General features: G+C 58.0%; 1 protein-coding gene across 7 annotated transcripts in view; it reads right to left on the reverse strand.

Annotated features, from left to right (window-relative positions):
- ARHGAP23 (Rho GTPase activating protein 23) overlaps positions 1 to 22,198 on the reverse strand; it is a 100,821-nt gene that overhangs the window by 27,741 nt on the left and 50,882 nt on the right. For 5 of the 7 annotated variants that reach the window (XM_032279816.1, XM_032279818.1, XM_032279815.1 and 2 more), the window contains exons 5-16: positions 21,674 to 21,752; positions 21,488 to 21,542; positions 17,567 to 18,731; positions 15,149 to 15,304; positions 14,815 to 14,926; positions 14,552 to 14,609; positions 12,386 to 12,529; positions 7,220 to 7,537; positions 5,454 to 5,515; positions 5,069 to 5,199; positions 3,147 to 3,268; positions 2,613 to 2,768 (exon numbers count right to left, since the gene is read on the reverse strand). In XM_032279816.1, coding sequence (XP_032135707.1) covers positions 2,613 to 2,768; positions 3,147 to 3,268; positions 5,069 to 5,199; positions 5,454 to 5,515; positions 7,220 to 7,537; positions 12,386 to 12,529; positions 14,552 to 14,609; positions 14,815 to 14,926; positions 15,149 to 15,304; positions 17,567 to 18,731; positions 21,488 to 21,542; positions 21,674 to 21,752 — 2,558 coding nt within the window. Of the gene's footprint in view, positions 1 to 2,612; positions 2,769 to 3,146; positions 3,269 to 5,068; positions 5,200 to 5,453; positions 5,516 to 7,219; positions 7,538 to 12,385; positions 12,530 to 14,551; positions 14,610 to 14,814; positions 14,927 to 15,148; positions 15,305 to 17,566; positions 18,732 to 19,729; positions 19,911 to 21,487; positions 21,543 to 21,673; positions 21,753 to 22,198 lie in introns of those variants that run through there. The other 2 variants (XM_032279817.1, XM_032279820.1) reach the window with 2 other exon arrangements.

Below are 22,198 nucleotides of genomic sequence, written 5' to 3' on the forward strand. Positions count from 1 at the left end.
CACCACACACTGCCACCAAGGCAGGCACAGCCACCTTGCTGGGAATGGCTCCGAATAACTCAGACCCAGAAAGCAACCTAATACTCCCAACAAAGAGACACAATGCAGGCGCACACATACTCATTACAATGGATCCACAGCTTAACGTCAGACAATCCCACAAACAATACCCTCCCCCTAGGCTCACAGGGGATTAGATTCGGCCCCCACCACACTGACTCCCAGCACGCCCCACAGCAAATGACGCAATGATGTCTAAGACAAAATGACACACCCAATACACCTGCCAGGCCCCCATCCGGCCCTGGCTTAGACCAGCTGCCTGCCAACACGGCCCCTTCATCCCTGGCTGACGCCAAGCTGACCACACACACCCACGCACACCCAGTATAGCTCCTGCCCACCCGACCCCGTTACCTCCTGGCCCTCAGGTGTGGGCTCGTCTCATCTCCCAGCTGCCAAGCCCAAGGCCCCGGCCAGGGCTTCCTGGCTCCTCTGGAGTGAAGTGCCTGCCCTCACCCAGCCTCGCCAGTGGCCTTCTCCTTCTGCCCCACTCTGAGCATAGCCCCTGCTGTTCTGCTGCCCGCCTTCAGTCATCCCATGCCCAAGTCACAGCAGGACCCATGTCACTCTCTAGTCCGTGCTCAATCTATGCCTGTTTATGGCCTCACCCCATGCAGCGGACTTTCCACACCCCAAATCCAATGGAGCCACTCCCTGAGACGGCCCCTTCGGTCCACCTCTCATGCTACTCCCTGGTTTCTGCCAGGGGAGATACCACCAGCCCCAGCTCAAATGGACGGCTCTTCCTCACCCATCCTTCCCCCTCTCAGGCAGCCAACTCTTAGGGTTGCTCCCCTCCTCCCCATTCCTCTGGGACCACCAAGTCCTCCGACCCTTAGTGTTTCCATAGATCAGCGCCTTCTCTCAGACCCCTGCCCTCCCCATTCCTACCCATTGGGCATGAGCAGGAGCATCACTCTTTCTTGAACTGCGCTCTCACGATGCCTCCCCAGCTTAAGAACCATCAAAAGCTCCCTACTGGCCATCAGATCAAGGTTGAAGGCTTCAAACGCCCTCTCTGTCCCCCGGGGCCTCACCCTCCCTACCTCCAAGCCCAGGAGGCGGATGCACTCTCTGCACTAACCCTCAAACTCCCTCCCTGGGGTTATGGAAAATGCCATCATCTCACACTCCACGGCCTTCTGGTCCACCTGCCCCCTCCTATTCATTCCTCAGATACTCAAACCTGGGAGCCGCCACCTGCTCCAGTCTGAGCACCCTTTCCTTCCTCATCACAGCGTGGTCCCTGATAAGAGAGCTTTTTCTCTTGTCCATGATTTCTCACACACTTGTCTCATCTTCCCATTCCCCAAGGACAGGAAGACTCGTGTCTTTCATGACGCTTCACATGTGTGACTCATGGGACATCACTGCCCACATTCATGGTTTCCAAAATATCTTTTTTAATCAGAGCCCCTTTGGGCAAATAAAATTGTACAGGAAAACCCAGTACAACAGACAGGGCAAAGCAGGGTTGCCCTAGTAAGGACAGGGGGTCCTGACCTGCCCCTAGCCTCCCGAGGCCGCTCTGGGGAACCCTAGGACTCTGGAGAACAGCATTTGAGAATCACAGGCCCTGCTGGAAACACTTAAGTGTGGTTGCAGATCCCTTCACAAACTGGTCTCATCTCACCTGAGCAGCCACTCTCTCCATGTTGCAGCCACCCAAATTGCCGGCCATTCTAGAAAACACTCAACATTCCCCTTTCTCTAGGCCGGTGGTCTGCAAACCACGCACAGTCTGTAGGCAAAATCCAGCCAGAGCCTCCCTTTGGATGGCCCTTGAGCTAAGTATGGTTTTTACATTGTTAAAGGATTAGGAAGAGACCGGGCGTGGTGGCTCACACCTGTAATCCCAGCACTTTGGGAGGCCGAGGCGGGCAGATCACGAGGTCAAGAGATCAAGACCATCCTGGCAAAAAGGGTGAAACCCTATCTCTACTAAAAATACAAAACTTAGTTGGGCATGGTGGTGTGCACCTGTAATCCCAGCTACTCGGAGGCTGAGACAAGAACATCGCTTGAACCCGGGAGGCAGAGGTTGCAGTGAGCCAAGATCGCATCACTGCACTCCAGTTGGGCAATAGAGCGAGACTCTGTCTCAAAAAAAAAAAAAAAAAAAAAAAAGGATTAGGAAGAGGAGGAAGTGAAGGAGGGAATGCAACAGAGCGAACCACAGCAGAAAACATTCACTCCATTACACAGGCCATTCTGTTGCCAGGAACAGCCTTACCCGGCTTTCGCCGGCTTGTAGTGAACTCTGCTCATCCTAAACACTTGGACAAAACCTCCATCTGTCCTCTGGGCCTCTGCCTCAGAGCTCCCCGGCCATGACTGCATTTACTTGTTCCGCTTCAGCCTGGGGTGATGCCCATCCCCAGGCTGGCCCAAGGGCAGGTCCCATCTTGCCCATCGTGGTGTTCTGGACCAATGCCAGGCACGTCACAGGGCACCATGCATGCAACACAACAGGCCGCAGAACTCTCCAAGCAGAGCACCACCCCCACGCCACCTCGGCCCCCTCCTACAGACCCCCCAGCTTCACCCACCTCGTCCTGCAGGTTGATGTCCCCAGGCCCTCGGTTGAGCTGCTCCTGCAGGCTGGACACCACTGCATTGTTGCCAGGCACTCGGTAAATGCCCGTGGACTCCAGCCCTCGAGCCTCCACAATGCGACAGCACGCAGCCACGATTAAGGGGACACGCTGGGGACACAGAGCAGGGGTGTTAGGGGGCCAGGGGCCAGAGGAGCAGGGGAGGCCAAGATGGGGACAGTGCAAGGCCCAGAGCTGCTGCCAGGAGCCCTTCAGGGAACACAAGGCCCTTGCCGCCTCCAGTCTGGGAGCTAGATATGATGCCAAAGCCTCGCCATGGTCTGAGAAGGAACCGGGCTCGGCCTTGGCCCTGCTGCTCCCTCCCTGGAAGGCCCGGGGCAGGCGGGGACTTTCTCCTTTCTGGGCTGTTTTCCCAGCTGTGTTTGTACAATGAGATGGAGAGCTGGTTCCATGTCCCTTGCTGCTCTGACCCTCTGTGCCTCGGTGTCCTCCCTGCTGTGCCTGTTCTGGCATGTGGCAGAGACCCACCTGGTTCTCCGTGGCTGGCTGACACTCCTCCAGCCTGACCCCAAACGCCCTTGGGGCGGCCTTCTTATTTTTCTTGATGATATTGATGCCCCAGGGGGTTTTGGGAGCTGCAGCATTGTCATCTGACATGGGGGAGACAGACAGCCAGGGTGAGCTGGGGTGCCCAGGAGGCTCACACACACTCACTGCCACATTCACACATTTGGACGTATGGGGACTCCATCAGAGAAGCACCCAGATGCCTAGGGCTGATGAGACACTGTATGGCAAGAGAGAAGGTCTAATGGGGACGATGCTTACCCCAGAGGAGAGGCTCAGACCAATGCAAGGACTTTCATGTGGCCTCATGGGCCAAAACTACAAGGTGGGAGCCATAGAATGTTCTGTTTCTTTAGAGATAGGGTCTCTGTCCCTCAGGCTGTAGTGCAGTGATATGATCATAGCTCACTGCAGCTCAAATTCCTGGGCTCAAGCAATCTTCCCTCCTCAGCCTCCTGGGTGGCTGGGACTATAGGCTCACAGGACCATACCTGGCTAATTAAAAAAAATTTGGCCAGGCTCAGTGGCTCACGCCTGTAATCCCAGCACTTTGGGAGGCCGAGGTGGGTGGGTCACGAGGTCAAGAGATTGAGACCATCCTGGCTAACATGGTGAAACCCTGTCTCTACTAAAAATACAAAAATTAGCTGGGCGTGGTGGCACACGCCTGTAGTCCCAGCTACTCGGGAGGCTGAGGCAGGAGAATTGCTTGAACCTGGGAAGTAGAGGTTACAGTGAGCCGAGATCACACCACTGTACTCCAGCCTGGCAACAGAGTGAGACTCCATCTCAAAAAAAGAAAAAATTTGCCAGGCACAGTGACTAATGCTTGTAATCCCAGCACTTTGCAAAGCTGAAGCAGGAAGATCACGTGAGACCAGGCGTTCGAGACCAGCCTGGCCAACATGGTGAAACCCTGTCTCTACTAAAACTACAAAAATTAGCCAGGTATGGTAGCACATGCCTGTAATCCCAGCTACTGGGGGTGCTAAAGCACAAGAATCGCTTGAACCCGAGAGGTGGAGGTTGCAATGAGCCAAGATCACACCACTGCACTCCAGCCTAGATGATAGAGTGAGACTCTGTCTCTAAATAAATAAATAAATGAAATGTGAAAAAATATTCTGTAGGGTTAGGGTCTTGCTATGTTACCCAGGGTGGTCTCAAACTCCTGGCCTAAGCAATCCTCCAGCCTCAGCCTCCCAAAATGCTGGGATTATAGGTAACAGCAACCATGCCTGCTGACCCAAGGGAAGAGCTAACTTTTTCTTTTTTTTTTTAAGCCAGGGCCTCGCTCTGTCACCCAGACTGGAGTACAGTGGCATGATCTTGACTCACTGCAACCTCCACCTCCCAGGCTCAAGTGATTCTCATGCCTCGGTCTCCCCAGTAGATGGGATTACAGGTGCATGCCACCACATCCAGCTACATTTTTTGTATTTTTAGTAGAGTCAGGGTTTCACCATGTTTGCCAGGGTAGTCTTGAACTCCTGACCTCAAGTGATCTGCCCATCTCGGCCTCCCAAAGTGCTAGGATTACAGGTGTGAGCCACCTTGCGTGGCCAGGGAAGAACTTTCTAATGGTCAAAGGTGAGTGCAGATGGGAAAGGTTGCTCTTGGAAAGGGTGGGCCTCGCTCCTGCAGAGACACCAGCAGAGATTAGAGGACCACCGGCAGGGATGTCAGGGAGGGGAATCAGGCTCCAGGCCCTTCCTCCCCGAGATCCTGAGAGCCCCCAGACCCTCACAGGCACGCACACGTGGACAGACATACTGGGTAACCCTGGCACACACAAGCAGACACAACCCAACGCATACACATGCCCTCCCCTCCCCATGTCCCCTGGCCCACACACCACCCTGTCTCAGTGGCCACCTTCCTACCCTTGCTGCCTGCAGGCAGGTCCTGAGTCCTGAAGCCACGTGCTGCACTCTGCTTGAGGAACTCAGACTTGAGGCCCCCCAGGCCTCGAGAGCCTTTGGGGGAGGAATCAGCTTTGGGCCCAGAGCTATGGCTGTGTAGGAAAAGCGGGAGAGGAGAGGTCTTCATTTGGGGTGGCCCAGCAGGCCACCCAACCTGGCCTCCTGCTGCTCAGGACCTCCCCTCCATCCTGTGGCAACACCTCCATGCCTGACTGCAGCCGGAGACCCTGGATGCCCCTTCCCCCAGCAGAGGGTGGCCCTGGAGGTGGGTCAGGAGAACATCCTTTGCCTAGAGCCCCACCGCCACCCCCACAGAGGGGACAGTTCCACGAAGGCTGGGCCTCACCTCACTTTGCGATAATCATTAAGCTTCTTGCTGATCAGAGCTTGGTTGGCACAGCCGGGGTCCTAGAGCAGGAGAGGAGAGAGTGGACCACGTCAGTGCCCACATCCAGCCCACCCCAGGACTTATCCCGGGCCCTGACTCCCCTCTTGTCCACCTGCCAGGTGGACAGCCCAGACCCTGGAGTGAGAAAGACCAGGCCCAGACTTCCCCGCACCCTCTCACCAGCTGTGGGACCTTGGGGAAGCCTCTTAGCCTCTCTGAGCCTCAGTCTCCTCGGTAATAAACATGGGGGGCTAACAAGGCAGGCTCGGGGCTGGGTGCAGAATCACACAGGCAGCATTTGCCACCGTCCTGGCAGATGCTGAGCAGGTGCGGAGGAGGGGCCCCAGGAGAGGCTGCTACTGCGTTAGTGACAGTGGCTTGGGGCCCCCCTGATCATGCCTTGTTGGGGGCAGATAAGCCAGACCCCCAGAGGAGGGCCCAGATTCCAGGTGCCTTCCTCCCTGCAGTGGGCAAAGCTGTCCCAGGGAGGGCAGAGCCTGGTCAGCGAGAGGCCGTGCACCAGCGCCCCCTCCCATGCCTAGAGCAGGCCCGGGCCCCCTGCCCTCTTGGCAGAGACCCCAGGCCCGGGACCCCCCACATGGCTTTGTGTGGGTGTCTCAAGGCACTTCTGTGCAGGTTCCTGGCCAAGGGAGTGAATGGGGAGGAATCCCCACCCAGGCCCCTGGAGTGCAGGTACAGCACTGTAAGAGGTGCCATTAAAAATAATAGTAATAATAATTCTAGCCAGGCATGGTGGTGGGTGCCTGTAATCTCAGCTACTCAGGAGGCTAAGGCCGGAGAATTGCTTGAACCCAGGAGACAGAGGTTGTGGTGAACCAAGATCATGCCATTGTACTCCAGCCTGGGCAACAAGAGCAAAACTCCATTTCAAAAAATAAAAAAAATTCTCGTTGAGCTTGGTGGCTCACACCTGTAATCCCAGCACTTTGGGAAGCTGAGGTGGGCAGATCACCTGAGGTCGGGAGTTCGAGGCCAGCATGACCAACATGGAGAAACGCTGTCTCTACTAAAAATACAAAATTAGCCGGGCGTGGTGGCGCATGCCTATAATCCCAGCTGCTTGGAAGTCTAAGGCAGGAGAACTGCTTGAACCTGGGAGGCGAAGGTTTCAGTGCACCAAGATTGTGCCATTGTGCTCCAGCTTGGGCAACAAGAGTGAAACTCCGTCTCAAAAAAATAAAAATTCTCCCAAAATCCCTGCCAAAGCCCTTGGCTCCACCCCTGCCAACCTGTGGCCAAAGCCAAGCCTCTCGGCCTCCTCACAAGGTCAGTGTGCTCATCCCCCTGCAGACAGGCCAGCCCCGTGAAGCTCTGGAACCGGGGCACTCGTGGCCTAACACCCTCCATAGGAGGCCCCTGCCTTCCTCGTCTCCTGTGAAAAGCTGGGACTGGCCTGGAGCTGACCCCTCCATGCCAGAGTCTGCCCAAAGTGACCCTGACACAGTCATAATAATCCTTGTCATCACGAAGGTGAAGATGGTGACTGCCAGTCCCTGGACCTGAGGACCCCAGGTCCTCTGTGAGCCCTGCCCACGCACCCTCCTTAAGCCAAAACCTCGGGGGACACAATCCAGAGGTGTCCTCCTGTCAGCCCCCCTTTCTAGCAGAGGGAAGTGAGGCTCAGAGCAGTCATCCCAGGTCCACAGCCGGTGAGAGGCCACCCTGCCCACCCTCTGTGGCTGCCGGGCGGGTCGGGCCCTCACCTCGCCCTCGGCCCTGCTGTTCTCCCGGATCGCTCTGATCCAGCCCAGCATGTCATCCCGGTCCTCAGCCTGAAAGAGATATTCACAGAAGTCAGCGGTGGTCAGCCGGAACACGTGCCTCCTCTTGGTCTCGCTGTAGGAGATGTCCACGAGGCAGGAGCCGATGCAGACTGGCGCCGCCTCGTCCTCACCTGCGCCGGCCGCCGCAGCCCCCGCCGCCGCCGGCCCGGGCTCCCGCCGCTCCTTGCTCAGCGAGAGCGAGCGCGCCCGCAGCGCGGCGTACACCCGCTTCCACTGGCGCAGGCCGCTGCCCGCTTTCTGCAGGGAGACACGGGGTTGGGGGAGACGGGAGTGGTGAGAGGCCAGTCCTGCCCACCACCCTCAGAGTAGCAGACAGAGGACAGCCGGGGGACGGGCCCCACACTGCCTACCAGGAGCCCCCTGCTCCACTCGGCTGGACCTGGGCAGTCTCCTGCCTACAGCCCACCAATGCTCTCTCAGCCCCTCACCTGCTGGACACCCCTACCCATCACCCTCAAGCACCCCAGCACGCCCCAGCCCTCTACCCTCTAAACACCAGCATCAACACTCACCGGGTGGTGGCAATGCCCAGACACCCAGCATGGCCCTCTGTACATGAAATCCTCGGGAAGCCACTCCCAGCCCACGACCCTCCCCATGCTGCCCCCACCCCAGCAAAACTGCTCAAAACCCAAGACTCCACTTGCCCAGAAGTGGCTCTCAGGGACACCCAGAACGACCAAGTGGCCGAAGCCAGTGGCTGCTTCTCCCCCTTGGCTTTTTTTTTTTTTTTTTTAAGATGTAGTCTAGATCTGTCGCCCAGACTGAAGTGCAACGGCACGATCTCAGCTCACTGCAATCTCAGTTCACTGCAACCTCCGCCTCCTAGGTTCAAGCGATTCTCCTGCCTCAGCCTCCTGAGTAGCTGAGATTACAGGCGCGTGCCACCACATCCAGCTAATTTTTGTATTTTTAGTAGAGACGGGGTTTCACCATGTTGGCCAGGCTGGTCTCAAAATCCTGACCTGGTGATCCTCCTGCCTCAGCTTCCCAAACTGCTGGCATGACAGGCATGAGCCACCGCGCCCAGCCCCTTCTCCCTCTTGCGTTAACCCCTCAGCAGCATCTGACACAGCTGGCCCCTCCTTCCCTCTCCGGACCCTGTCTCTGCAGCTGAGACCCCGTGTTCCCAGCTTTCTTCCTAATCCCACTGGCTCCTTCCTAGTCTTCTCTCCTTCCCCTCCCCCACCCTCTACACCTGTAAACAGGAGGCTCATCCCCAGGGGACATTTGTGTGGAGGGAGCTGGAGGGTGTGCTGTGGCATCTGGGGGATGCTGACCAACATTGCCAATGCACAGGACAGCCTCCCCCAACAAGGAATTATCTGGCCCAAAATGTCAGCAGAGCTGAGGTTAAGATACCCTGCCCTAAAGGAGGTGGAACTCCAGAACTTTGTCCTGACTCCTCCCTTCTCCCTGCACACCTCCCTCAGGGATGTCATCTGTGCCGTGCCTTTAAACCAGGTCCATCTGCTGACGGCCATTCTCTGGCCCAGAGTCTTCCCCAGTCCCAGCCCGGGACCCCACCCTGCTCAGTGTCTTCATGTGCAGGTCCCATGGGCACTTTGCACAATACTTGCCAGGCCATGTGATTTCTTAACATCGAACCCGTTCTCCACCCTCTACCCTCATCTTTTCCAGCTCAGTTCACCCACCCAGTTGCCCAGAAACCTGGGAGCTGGCCTTGACTCCTCCCTTTTCCTCACCCTTGACATCCCATCCATCAGGAAGTCTCAACTGCTCTGCCTCCGAAACGTCCCACCTGTGTCTTTCCTGCCACCACCAGGTCCTCGCCATCAATGCCTCTTGCCTGGAGGACGCCCAGACCTTCCCAGTCTCCACTTTCACTCCTGCAAACATCCCCAGCCAGCAGCTGCAGCAAGCGTGTTAGAACGAAAAGATCACATCTCTCCCCTGCTCAGGATCCCCTCCTGAGATCCCATCGCCCTCAGAGTCAAATCTAAGGTCTCCTGTGGTCTGCCCCTGCCTCTCTCCAAACTCATCTCCACGCCTTTCTCACTGTGTCAAGCCAGGGGGCCCTTGCAGGTGAGCGAGCCACGCCTTTCCGTTCTCAGGGCCTCTCCGCTTGCTGTTCCTTCTGCCGAAGCCCCTCCCTCACTTCTGTAAGTGGCTGCTTCCTTCTTCCCCTTCAGATCTGAGCTCCAGCATCACCACCGTCACCTCCGCGGCGAGGCCTTGTCTGACCATATTTTTCCCTCAATACAGCTCCTGCTTCCGATCAGCCTGGTCCCTTCCAAGAGCTTACGGCAGCCTCAAGCTGTCCTGACAGGGAGCTTGTCCAGCCGCTCATTTCCATATCCCGGGACCTAGGGCTGCATGCAGGGATTCATCAATATTTGCTGAATAGATGAATTAATGATCCTTGGAGCACCCTGAGGGCAGGAGCTCCATCTCCCATCAGACCAAGGGCTCCTCTCCGCTGGCTGGTGGCCCGCCCACCGCCCCACACCCAGCACAGGCCTCAGCCCTCTGAACAAACCAGACAAGGAGACCCGGGGGCTGGCAGGTGGGCACAGCCCACATGTGGCCTCACGCCATGTGGCTCCTGTGCTGTGAACCCTGCTCATCACAGAACTTCTGGACGGGGACAGGGACATTGAGAGTAGGAAACAGCAGGGCCCTCCAGGGGAATTTTAATGTTATGGTGAGGTGGTGACAAGGGCAATTCTCTGAGACTAAACCAGCGGGATGACCCGGGACGAGTCACCCACACTCCCAGTCCTCAGTGTCTCTGGCTGGTAAATGGGTGAGGGAGTTGGTCACCAAGGCCGCATGCAGCTCCCACGCAGGGGCTGAGGCTTCAGGAACAAGTCGCTGTCCCTCTCCCTCCTCTGCCTGACAGCCCGTGTCTCCGACAGGCTGGAGCTGGGAGGGGCACGGAGAGGGTGTCCACAGCATGGGTGGACCAACGGCCTCAGGCTGACTTGAAGACCCTTCTCTAATGCCCAGGCCACGGCACCCAGGGAATGAGCGGCATCGGGTTTTGGGCAGCAAGGGAGTGGAGGCCCTGTCCTCCAGAACTGGCCAGTGAGCAGGAAGGGCCAGCTCCTACCCCTGAACTGGGCTCAGGGCCCCCAGGTAGCTGAGGGTCAGGCTACCTGGCAGGGGGAGCCAGCTACTCTCACGAGGACCCTTACGCAGCTCACACGTTAGGCTAGAAGTGCTGGTCCACATGCGGCCCTCCTCACACGATGCACGTGGCCAGCCCCTCCCTGCCTCACGGCTCCCACCCCACGTGTCGCTGTCAACTTGCTGGCTCTTTTCAGTCTCTATTAACCTTCCCTGCCCCCCACACTTCTCTCAAGGCTCAGCTGGGTCTCTAGCCTTCTTCCTTCAAGCTCCACACAGAAGCACACATGACTTGGTGCTGATAGACAAAGGCAGTCCCCAGGGAGTCCTCCCTCTAGTGCCACGCCCTCAGAGCCTCTGTCCCCAGAACACCTCCACTGGGGTCTGTCCAGAGCCCTCAGACTTCACATAGCCCAGTGGAACCCCTTGGCTTCCTCTCCCCAAACCTGATCCTCCAGCATGCCATAGCCCAGGGGCCCCACCACCCACAACCCTCCCTCAGCCCCAGCCAGGAATCCAGGAACCTCACCACCGCCTCCTCCTCCTTCTTCTGTACCTCCCAGCTGCTGGCAAGTCCCTCCCCACCTTCCCCTGGAAACTCTCTCTAAAGGGTCCACTCCACCTGGCCCCATACCATCCCCTTGGTCTGGGCGCCCAGCCTCACTCACCTGGACAACGGCAATGACACTGCCTCCTCCTGTCACAGACACAACCCCAGTCTCCTAGCATCCCCAGCGCGCATTTAAAACCCTGGACAGGGCCGGGCACAGTGGCTTATGCCTGTAATCCCAGCACTTTGGGAGGCAGAGGCAGGCAGATCACTTGAGGTCAGGAGTCTGAGACCAGCCTGGCCAACATGGTGAAACCTGGTCTCTACTAAAACTACAAAAATCAGCCAGGCATGGTGGCACGCGCCTGTAATCCCAGCTACTCAGGAGGCTGAGGCAGAGAATTGCTTGCCAGGAGGCAGAGGTTGTAGTGAGCCGAGGTCATGCCACTGCACTCCAGCCTGGGCAACAGAGCGAGACTGTCTCAAGAAAAGAAAACAAATGGCAGTAAGCAGAAGAAAGCAGCTCCAAGTGCCGGGCACCGGGTAACACCTTTGCTCAGATCACTGTATTTAATCCTTAGCAATAGGCTTATGAGCGAGGGATTACTGTTAGCTCCATTTACAGACGAGGACACTGAGTCACAGCCAGGTGAGTCAGCCAGGCTCTCACGACAGGTGAGGCAGTCAGAGTGAAACCCAGGTTCATCCTAACCACCAGGAGGGAAGGCAGTGGTCTCTCCTCCTGCTTCTCCAGCCCACAGCGCAGCCTGGGCCAGGGTTTGCACTCCATGGATCCGAGGGCCCGCCCTTCTCCTCTCAGGGTCCTGCTGGTTCCCTCCCAGGCCCTCCCCACCTACTCCCCGAAGCTTCCAAGTCCAAGCCCCCTTCGCCTCTCACCTGATCTCCATGGTGGCTCCTAACGGGTCTTCTTGCCTCCAGTGTGGCCCTTCCCTAACTCACTCCCAGGGAGCCAAATAGATATTTGCAAGCTGTAACTCCCTAGGGAAGAGCCCCCGCGCCCGAGAACTTTTGGTGCCCTTAGTATGAACACTGCGTTCTTTGCTGGCCTGCCTGCCTTTCTCTTGGGCCTCAGCTCTCCTCCGGAAATCACCCTTGCCTTGCTCCTTATTTTCCAGGAGCCCCGGCAGCCATCCTCAGGGTGGCCTGTCAAGCCACGGTCGTTGTGGGATGGTTTCGCCAGAACTCCAAGCACAACTTGATCAGATCTGTCCCACAGCAAAATCCACCTTTCTTGTTAACTTCCTTTACATAAGTTCTTTAAATCCTCCTGCCAGGAAGTTCTTCCTAGCATCTAACCTCCATCCTTCATGCTGCAACCTACACTGCAAACTGTCTCTGGCTGCAGAGGCTGTCAGTATGGGTCTAGGAGAAGCTGGAGGGTTCTGCTGGAGCCAGCTTCCACCTCATTCCTCCACCCATCTTACCTTCCCCTTCTTGGTGAGGATCTGCTTATAATACAACCAGCCTTCTCTCCTGATATCGCTGAAGGTCGCATCTGAGAGGTCAGAGGTTGAGTGTCGCTTAGAAGGAGCGTCGGCATCTTCAGAGGTGCCCCAGCTATCCAAGGACTGCAGGGAGACAACAGAGGGCAGTTTAGGGTGGCTCCCACAATACCAGCATCTCAGGAACCCCACGTACCACTCGAGGCCACACGGGCCTGGCGTATATCTGTGCTACGCCCTGATGCGCTGTGTGACCTCATGGGCATTGCTTGTCCTCTCTGGACCACTTATGTTGAGGTCATGAGACATCCATAAAGGAGAAGCCAGAAGGAGGAAAGGCTATGGCCGGCCCTGAGATCACAGGCCTCACCACGTGAGAGGAGCCGGTCTGGAGCCTCCTGAAACTTTACAGACTTAGAATTAAGGAAACGGAGGAAGTGACCGTGTCAGCAAGGAGTTAAATAAACAGGGGAAGTGGGAACACCAACAATGCTGAGTGAGTGAAGCAGGTAGTCATGTCCACAAGGAGTTAAACAGAGGAAGTGACCGTGTCAGGAGGACTCCAGCCACAGAGGGCACAAGTCAAGGGAGAGTTAAGTAAGCAGAGGAAGTGACAAGGAAGGAATGAGCCAGGTGCCAGCATCACTGAGGTGTTCAACCAACCCAGGAGACAGAGGGCTTGACATCAAGATGGCTTTTCCAGTCCATCTATAATCAAAAACATCCAAGCGGGGTGCAGTGGCTCACGCCTGTAATCCCAGCACTTTGGGAGGCTGAGACAGGCGGATCATTTGAGGTCAGGAGTTCGAGACCAGCCTGGCCAACATGGTGAAACCCCATCTCTACTAAAAACACAAAAATTAGCAAGGTGTGGTGGCATACGCCTGTAATCCCAGCTACTCAGGAGGCTGAGGCACAAGAATCACTTGAACCCAGGAGGTGAAGGTTTTGGTGAACTGAGATCACGCCATCGCACTTCAGCCTAGGCAATAGAGTGAGTCTCCATCTCAAAACACACACACACACACACACAAATACATATGACTTAAAAAACAATATGTCCAGGTGTGATGGCTTATGCCTGTAATCCGAGCACTTTGGGAGGCCAAAGGAAGAAGACCACTTGAAGTCGGGCATGGTGGCTCACACCTGTAATCCCAGTACTTTGGAGGCCAAGGTGGGTGGATCACCTGAGGTCAGAAGTTCAAGACCAGCCTGGCCAACATGGTGAAACCCCATCTCTACTAAAAATACAAAAATTAGCCAGCATGGTGGCACATGCCTGTAATCCCAGCTACTCAGGAGGCTGAGGCAGGAGAATCACTTGAATCTGGGAGGCAGAGGTTGCAGTGAGCCAAGATGATGCCACTGCACTCCAGCCTGGGCAACAGAGTGAGACCCCATCTCAAAATAAACAAACAAACAAACAACAACAACAAAAACCAGCCGGAGCTGTCACAGGCCTGATCCAGTCTCCCCAGGACCTGAAGCTGGGAACTCCACCTGTCCACCAATCTCAACCTGTGTCCAGGCCACCTTTCCAGTTCTACCCCCAGCCCCGTCATCCCCTGAAGACAAGACACGATGCACTTATTGACTGAGGGTAGTGAAGGAAACTAATGAAGCCCCAAATATAAGCTTGGGGAGCTTCTAGTCTAGCTGGGGAGCCAGGCAGGGAAACACCAATTGTTCATGAGGTGTGCTGAGGAGGAAAACATAGAGTAGCGAAGGGAGGTGTGAAATGTCAGAAGCGGAGGCTGGAATTTCAGGGAAGACCTAAAAAACCGTGAAGAAAGTGAAGTGAGTCATGTGGCCATGGGGGGTGGGTCTGGAAAGAGCCAGTCCAGGCGGGAGATGCTAAGCCCAAAGGCCCTGGGTAGGGCTGCGAGGTGTCATGCAGGGATGCCGGGACCCTGCGGTGGACACAAGGGTGAGGGGCGCAGGGAGGAGGGGGAAGGCAGCAGCTGGAGCAGAAACCCCCACGCTGACGCTATGGCCCATCTGCCCAGCACCCTCACTCCTGATGACACCCTCTCTTCTGATACCTTCTCTCCCCCACGCACACTCACACTTGCTGCTCACCCTGTCCACCTCCCCGACACCCTCGCTCCCACACAGCACACACATACACACACACTTGCTGCTCACCCCGTCGGTGAAGAAGCTCCGGAGCATCCGCAGGCTGGGGACACGGTTTGGCAGGCGCCTGGAAAGCGAGGGCCGAGGGTGAGGGATGTGGGCGGCACAGCTGGGACCTCACTATCTCATCACCCACCAAACCCCAAGGCCTACAGGCCTTCCAGCAGGGGTGGCAGAGAGGACGCCAGGGCCAAAAGCCCCGCCCCAGAGCAGCCAGCCAGCCAGCACACCTGTGGCCACCCCCCCACCCCCACATCCAGACAGGGCCTTACCTCAGAACCCGACCCTCCTCCCGGAAGGTGTTGAGCCCATCATCGCAAGACTTGGAGCGCTCCGTGGTGATGGCCAGCAGGTATGAGGAGCGGCGGCCGGCCTTGATGCTGCCTGCAAAGCCGCCCACATCGGGCCTCAGGGTCAGCGGGGCAGCAGGTCAGGGGCTTCCCAGAGCCCTCCTTTCTGGGCAGGGGCAGGAGGTGACTCTCCCAAAGGGCCCCAGGAGGAGCAGAAACCAGAGGAAGAGGCCAGACATCAGGCAGCAAGCCCAACAGAGACCCTGGGATGGGGCACCAGGGGAGAGGGTGAGGCTGGGGCGTGGGGAGCGCTCACTGCAGTCCTGCGAGTAATGGCGTCCCAGAGTGAAGGTGAAGGTTGGGGATGATGGGCTGGTGCCCAGGACGGGGGCCGAGTTCATGGCACTAGAGACCACAGCAGAGGCAGGGACGTGCTTGGCTTGGAGGTCAATGCTGGGGCTGGTGGGCTCATCTGTGCACATGGAAGGAGAGAGGTGTGAAGCAGGCAGAGAGCGGAGCCCGCCTGCCCCCACCCCAGCCTTACCATCCCCCATGCCTCTCGCCTCCAGGCTCAGACACATCCCAAAGGGTCCTGCTAGCAACAAGCCCACTGTCAAGCATGACTGGCCCCTGTCCAGACTGTGGCCACGGAATGCCTCCCCTTGGGAGTGAGGCTGAACCACCCTCCTTAGACCGGGCTCCTGAGGGCAGAGCCAATATTCCCCCATCAGACTGGGAGCCTCCTGAGGGCAGAGATGGTGTCTCCCCCATCAGATTGAGAGCTTTCTAAGGATAGGGGCTCCCCCATCAGCTGGGACTCCTCCACGGCAGAGACTATATCACCCCTCAGACAGTGCATTCTGGAAGAAGAGACTGCCTCTCCTGGCCACAGCCTAGAGCCTTCCTTACTAACTGAAGGGGCTGTGTCTGCTCCACCAAAGGCTGTGTGGGGAGCCAGGCCTGTGTCTTCCCCTGCCCCAGGCCTCCTCCCTCTCACTGTCTGTTAGGCTGTCCCAGGGTGAGCTCGCCTCCCAGCTCCCGCCATCCCTTTCCATTACCCTGCATCTTGCTCTTCCCCCAAAGCCCCCCACCCCCACCTCCTGTCCATCCTACTCCCTCCTGGGCACCTCACAGTCAATAGCCCTGAACCTTCTCCCCCTCTCACTTCCAACACGGGGTAAGGCACCACCCCCAGCCTGGCCAGGAGCCTGGGCATCACCCTCTACTCTCTCGCCTCTCCCTCTCCCACATCCAGTCTAAGGCAAGGCAAGCCTTAGAGGGTTCCCTCTGCTCTCAAGAGCCAACCCCAGTGACTGATGAGACCCTTGGACCTGGAGGGGTTCTCACACCCAGACGGGGTTCCTGCCTCTCTTGCTTCCGGGTCTTTGCACATTTTATTCCCTCTCCTTGAACATTCTTCCCCTGATGAACTCCTCAACCTTCCAGTCTTAACGCAAATGTCCTTCCTCCCAGATTCTCACTGCAGCCCTTCTCCAAGCCCTCACCTCCAGCTCCCTGTCCCACTACATTCCCATCCCAACGGGCTGTCCCTGGCTGTCCATCACCCCTGCTGGACTCTCCAGTCCAGGAGAGTGTGCAGCTACACAGAGGGCCTGACACAAATGTCTGCTGAGTGGATGGAGGGATTGAGGGTAGATGGAAGGGACAGAGAGGAAAGATACAAAGAGAGGATGGAAAGAAGAATGGGAGGATGAAGGAAGAATGGGAGGATGGAGGAAGAATGGGAGGATGGAGGAAGAATGGGAGGATGGAGGAAGAATGGGAGGATGGAGGAAGAATGGGAGGATGGAGGAAGAATGGGAGGATGGAAGGAAGAATGGGAGGATGGAGGAAGAATGGGAGGATGGAGGGAAGAATGGGAGGATAAAGGGAAGAATGGGAGGATGAAGGAAGAATGGGAGGATGGAAGGAAGAATGGGAGGATGGAGGAAGAATGGGAGGATGGAGGGAAGAATGGGAGGATGAAGGAAGAATGGAAGGATGGAGGGAAGAATGGGAGGATAGAAGAAGAATGGGAGGATGGAGGGAAGAATGGGAGGATGGAGGGAAGAATGGGAGGATGGAAGGAAGAATGGGAGGATGGGGAAGAATGGGAGGATGGGGGAAGAATGGGAGAATGGAGGGAAGAATGGGAGGATGGAGGAAGAATGGGAGGATGGGGGAAGAATGGGAGGATGGGGGAAGAATGGGAGGATGGAGGGAAGAATAGGAGACGGAAAGAACAATCGGAGGACAGAAGGAAGAATGGGAGGATGGAGGGAAGAATAGGAGATGGAAAGAACAATCGGAGGACAGAAGGAAGAATGGGAGGATGGAAGGAAGGGTAGAAGGGGATCCAGGTTGGATGAGTGGGTGGAAGAAAGGATAGAACAAATGAATGAACGTAGGAGGAAGTGAGGAAGGAAAGAAGGAAGGAAGAATAGATGGTGGATGGATGGATAGAGGGAGGGATGGATGGATGGGGAGAGGAAGGGAAAAAAGAGTGTATGGAAAGATGCTGGAAGGATAAATGAATGCGAGGTAGAATGGAAAAAAGGATGACAGAAAAATGGAAGAATAGATGGATGGACAGGCAGACGAATGAATGGACAGAGAAACAAGGTGATCCCACCAGCACCCAGCCCAGAGTCTTGCCCAAGGTCAGCAGGCAGATGAGGACAGCAGGACACAGACAGCTAAGTCTCCCAGGACAGCCACAAGCACCATCACTTACCGATGAAGGGGATGGAAGCCAGAGAGTCTTCAGTGGCAGCCAAAGGGGCCACCTTCCTGCCCAGGCGTTCCCCTCGCCCACTGGCCTCTGGCTCTGGGGACTGGTCACCAAATCCAAGGTTCATCTGCCTTGCGGGGGTCAGCTGAACCTTGCGGCCCGTTGGGGGCTTCTGCCTCAGGACTACCTCGTCGCGGCGATCCTCTGCAGGAGGCTCCACGGACCGGGTGCTAGGTTCTGGCCGGACAACCCGGGGTGGCTCAGAGGCCTCTGGTGGGAACGGTGCAGGGGACTGGGCCAGGTTGAAGGTAGGCAGCCCCCCAAAGGGTGAGTCCCGGAAGGAGAGTGCATGCAGGAGGCCTGTCCGGCGCTGGAATGATGGGCTGTAACTCCGGTAGCCGATGTACCCGAGGTCGTCCAGGCCCTGCAGCCCAGGTGGGGGCGGGGCCTGGGGCCCTGGCAGGTCCCGAGTTGGGCAGGCAGGGGTGCGAGCAGATGCACGCTGGGAAGCCCAGCCACACCGCTCAAAGCGGGGTGACACCAGTGCCCCTGGTCCCAGTGCCTCGGCGGAACGGGTGGCCCGGCTCAAGTAGTCATCTGAGCGAGCTCGGTGCCAACCCTCCTGGCCCAGCTGGCTCAAGGCATCCTGGGAGGTGGAGCAGGGCCACGGGCGGGGGGCAGCCACCTCTTCCAACCGGTCCTGGGAGGCGCTGCGGGCCGGGGGAGCCATGGCTGGGCACCGTCTCTCCCCCGCCCTGCGGGGTACCTGGTTTGACAGCCAGTGTGACAAGGCCTGCTGGCACTCCAGTCTGCTGGGGGGGACCCGGCTGCCAGGCTCTGGGAAGGCACGGGGCGTCCGGGGCTCCGAGGCCAGGTGAGGGAAGGCACCAGGGCTGGGGCGGGGCTGGCTCATCCCCAAGGAGGAGTTGTCCGGGTGAGCACGGGCAGTGGGTGGCACGCGGAGCCCCGGGTCACTCCAGGCAGCAGGACTCCGGGGGTCACTGGGCAGTGCTGAGGTGGGCTCAGGCACCATAGTGGCCCGGGTAGAGACCCGGGCCGGAGCGGCATAGGTCTTGCGGGGGTAGCAGATGGGGGGTGGCTCCGGGATGCTGCGGGCCTCTCCAGAATACGGCTCGTTCCCCTTCAGGTAGGCATCCTGGGAGTAGGCCTGGCCGGAGACACAGAGGCAGGTGAGCAGGGCCAGATAGGTCCCACAGGGCAGGGACATGGCAGCCCGAGAAGATACAGGAGTCCAGGAGGGGACTGAAGGGAGAGGACCAATTGGTGGGAGGAGAAGGTAGGGGGAGGGAAGGGGGAAACAGGGGACAGCAGGGCATATGTCCAGGCAGAGGACAAAGAAAAGCAAGAAGCCTGTGAGACACAGGCAAACTCCAGCAAAAGTGGGATTTCTCTAGGACTCTAGGATTTCTCTATGACAAGGATTTCCTTAGCCACAAACATTCTAGCATCTGTCTCCTGGGGTCCTGCCCCATCCTGGCCTCTACCACCTCCCTGCCCCCTTATGTTACCAATGCCCACAGCTCCTCGGGTAGAGCCGGAAAACCCCACAGAGACCAGTCAAGGTGGCAGATGAGAGAAGAAAGCCGGCTAGGGGTGTGTCCGGGTGGGGCGGAGGCTGGCAGAGCCCAGCTGTCCCTCCATCCCTGGGACGGGGAGCTGGGGGATGGCTCCTGAGCCACTGGGGTGAGGAGGAGCTTGCCCACCTCCTGCCAGGCTTGAAGGAGGGGCCTGAGCCACCTTCTGCCACCCCTGGGCCTGGAATTTGGCACTGGGAGCTGAGGCTGACGCTGCATTGCTAAGGAGTGACAGGGCCAGCGCCCAGGCCCAGCCAAAAAAGGAGGCGGCTCCCAGGGACAGCGGCCTTGTGGCCCAGGCCCAGCCTGGCCCTTGCTGAGCTGCCCAGGAGCCTAACTCAGGGCGAAGAACCAAAGGGTGGGAGGGTGAAACCAAACACACACACACCACACTACGAGGAGACACTGGAAGATACACACCCAGAGACATACACACAAACACAATGAGAGACACACACAAATAACTACACCTCCAGTCCCAGGCACAAACATCATGTGATGAGAACAAGCTAAGCCGCACCCCCGCACGCTCAGCCCCCTCCGGCTGGCACAGGGGCCGGCACACACATACCTCTCCCTCCTGCCATCCCGCCGTCTCCCCAGGCTCCCGGCATCTTCACGGCGGCGGCAGCATCCCCGCCCGCCTCCGCCCACCCCCAGCTCTGGCTAACCCCCCACTGGCCACTGCGCTGCCCTGGCCGGGGCCTCTGGTCCCCTCTGTCTGCCCTCCCTGTGGCTCCCCTTTGCCCCCACCCGGCTCTCTCCCGGCTGGCTGGCGGGAGGAGGAGGGAGGGAGGATGGGTGTGGAGGGCCTCGCCGCGTCGGTGGTGGCGTCAGCAGCTGCCGAGGCCCGATTGGCCTCCAGCCTTGGCTCCCAACCACAGGAATGCCTGGGCCCCACCCTCTGGCTGGCGGAGATGCAGGGGCCAGTGGAGGCCCCCAGATGCTGACATCTGGGGCTGCCAGCCCACCCCAGCCTGGGCAGCAGAACTGGAAGCTGCTGCCCTTCCTACTCCTTGCCCCTGCCAGCTGGAGAGTGTGGGGGACACCCTAGGGTCCCACCCTGTCACTCCCCCACAGCCGGCCTCACCTCAGCCTGGGGGAGCTGTACAGGCCTTGAGACTAAGGGTGAGCGGTCCATCTCTGAGTCCCCCTTCCTTCCTCCCTCTCCCCAGGAAGAACAAGGGGACAATCGAGGTCAGGGGTGGAGGTTTCCAGAGAGGCATCATGCCAGGCATGGCACTGTGATTACAGTGATTACAAGAGTGAGTCCAGGGCAGAAGCCAGCACAGTGGCTCTGAAGGCCTCCCCGGGGACAGTGACCTCAGGGGCAAGCAAGCCGCCATCTGGCTGGGACCCATGAGACCAGGGAGGTGGGCACTGGGCAGAGAGGACCGCCCAGGGCTCCGGGCACAGTCAGGCATCGTGAGTGCGCACATGTGTGGAAGGGTACGCCTGAGCACGCAGGGCGTGCTTCATGCAGTGTCTGGGCCTCGCTCTCTGTGTGTCAGGCTGGACGCTGTCTTCTAGGTATGCTGAGGTGCAGACTGAATAAATTTCCTGTGACACAGGTGGGCGCATGTGCGGAGGTGGGGCAGGAGCATGCCAGTGTTTGTGGGTGTGCATGCTGTGATAGTGCATGGTGGGTGTACAGATGTGGAGGCGAGAGGTCCGAGTGTGCGAGGTACTGTGCTGTTTGTACTGTAGGAGCCAAGGGGCTGGTGAGTGTGTCGACATGTTTTAGTGTTTGTGGGTGTTTGCTGTGGTGCACTTCGCTGTGTGGGTGAACGGTGGCAGTGGGTGCTGGTGTGGCACGTGCCTGGTGCTGTGTGTGTGTGCTGTGCTTCATGCTGGATAGAGGTGGGGCTGTGTGCTGTGTACCTGTGTGCTGCTTGGCTGCTACGTGGTGTACAGGACAGCGGGGTGGGGTGGGGTGTGCTGGGCAGTGTTTGATGTGTGCTCATTGCCTGCGTGGACGCACCCACCAGAGACACCTTCACTCAGGGCCTGGCGGGGAGTGGGTGTGGGAAACGATCATCTCTCCTAGGAGCTGACAAGAACGTGCCAGGCTGGCAAAGCCTGCTGGGTCACCCTCCTTCCAGATAATCTGGCAGGAATCCCGCCTGCCAAGGCCAGGTCTCCCGCTCCCCCAGCACAGAGCAGCTCTGAATGAAGCAACAACCAGCCCCAGCCCAGGGATGAGCCTGGCATCCCCAATTGGGCAATGTCTGCCAGCACCCTCCTGACACTTCCTTCTCTGCCTCCTGAGGGAGCCGCTGCTGCCCCAGGGCTCAGGGGTCTCCTCTCAGGCTGAGGGGGCCGGACTCACCAGCTGGAGGATGTCCTCGTCCTTCGGCATGATAGACAGCTCCAGAGTGTCATCACTACAGAGACAGGCAAAGTGTCAGGCTGGGCCAGGGAACAGGGTCCAAGAGGAAAGGATCCTGGTCTCCACAGCAACCCCAGGGCAAAGGGGCAGGAAGATAATATGGGACGAGGGGCCAGGAGCACTCACCTATTCTGGATCAGAGCTATGACCTGAGAGTAGGTCTTCCCAATGACGCTTTCCCCATTCACCTTTACCAGCCGGTCTCCTGGGGACAAGGAGCACATGAGTGGTGACCAAGGGCATCAGAGGCCCCATCTGAGAACCCCTGTACCAGGCATGGATAACAGTGTGAGGACAGGGGCCTCCCCAACACCTGGATCCCAGAATCCCATCTTAGTTGGAAGGTAGAAAGTAGAGCGCAGGCCAGGCGCGGTGGCTCACGCCTGTGGATCCCAGCACTTTGGGAGCCGAGGCGGCTGGATCACCTGAGGTCAGGAGTTCAAGACCAACCTGACCAATACAGCAAAACCCCGTCTCTACTAAAAAATATAAAAATTAGCTGGGCGTGGAGGTGGATGCCTGTAGTCCCACGTATTTGGGAGGCTAAGGCAGGAGAATCACTTGAACCTGGGAGGCGGAGGTTGCAGTGAGCCAAGATCCTGCCATTGTACTCCAACTGGGGCAACAAGAGCGAGACTTAGTCTTAAAAAA

This window comes from Sapajus apella, unplaced genomic scaffold (assembly GCF_009761245.1).
Source record: "Sapajus apella isolate SASKATOON/1434 unplaced genomic scaffold, GSC_monkey_1.0 scaffold12, whole genome shotgun sequence".
Lineage (NCBI taxonomy): Eukaryota > Metazoa > Chordata > Mammalia > Primates > Cebidae > Sapajus > Sapajus apella.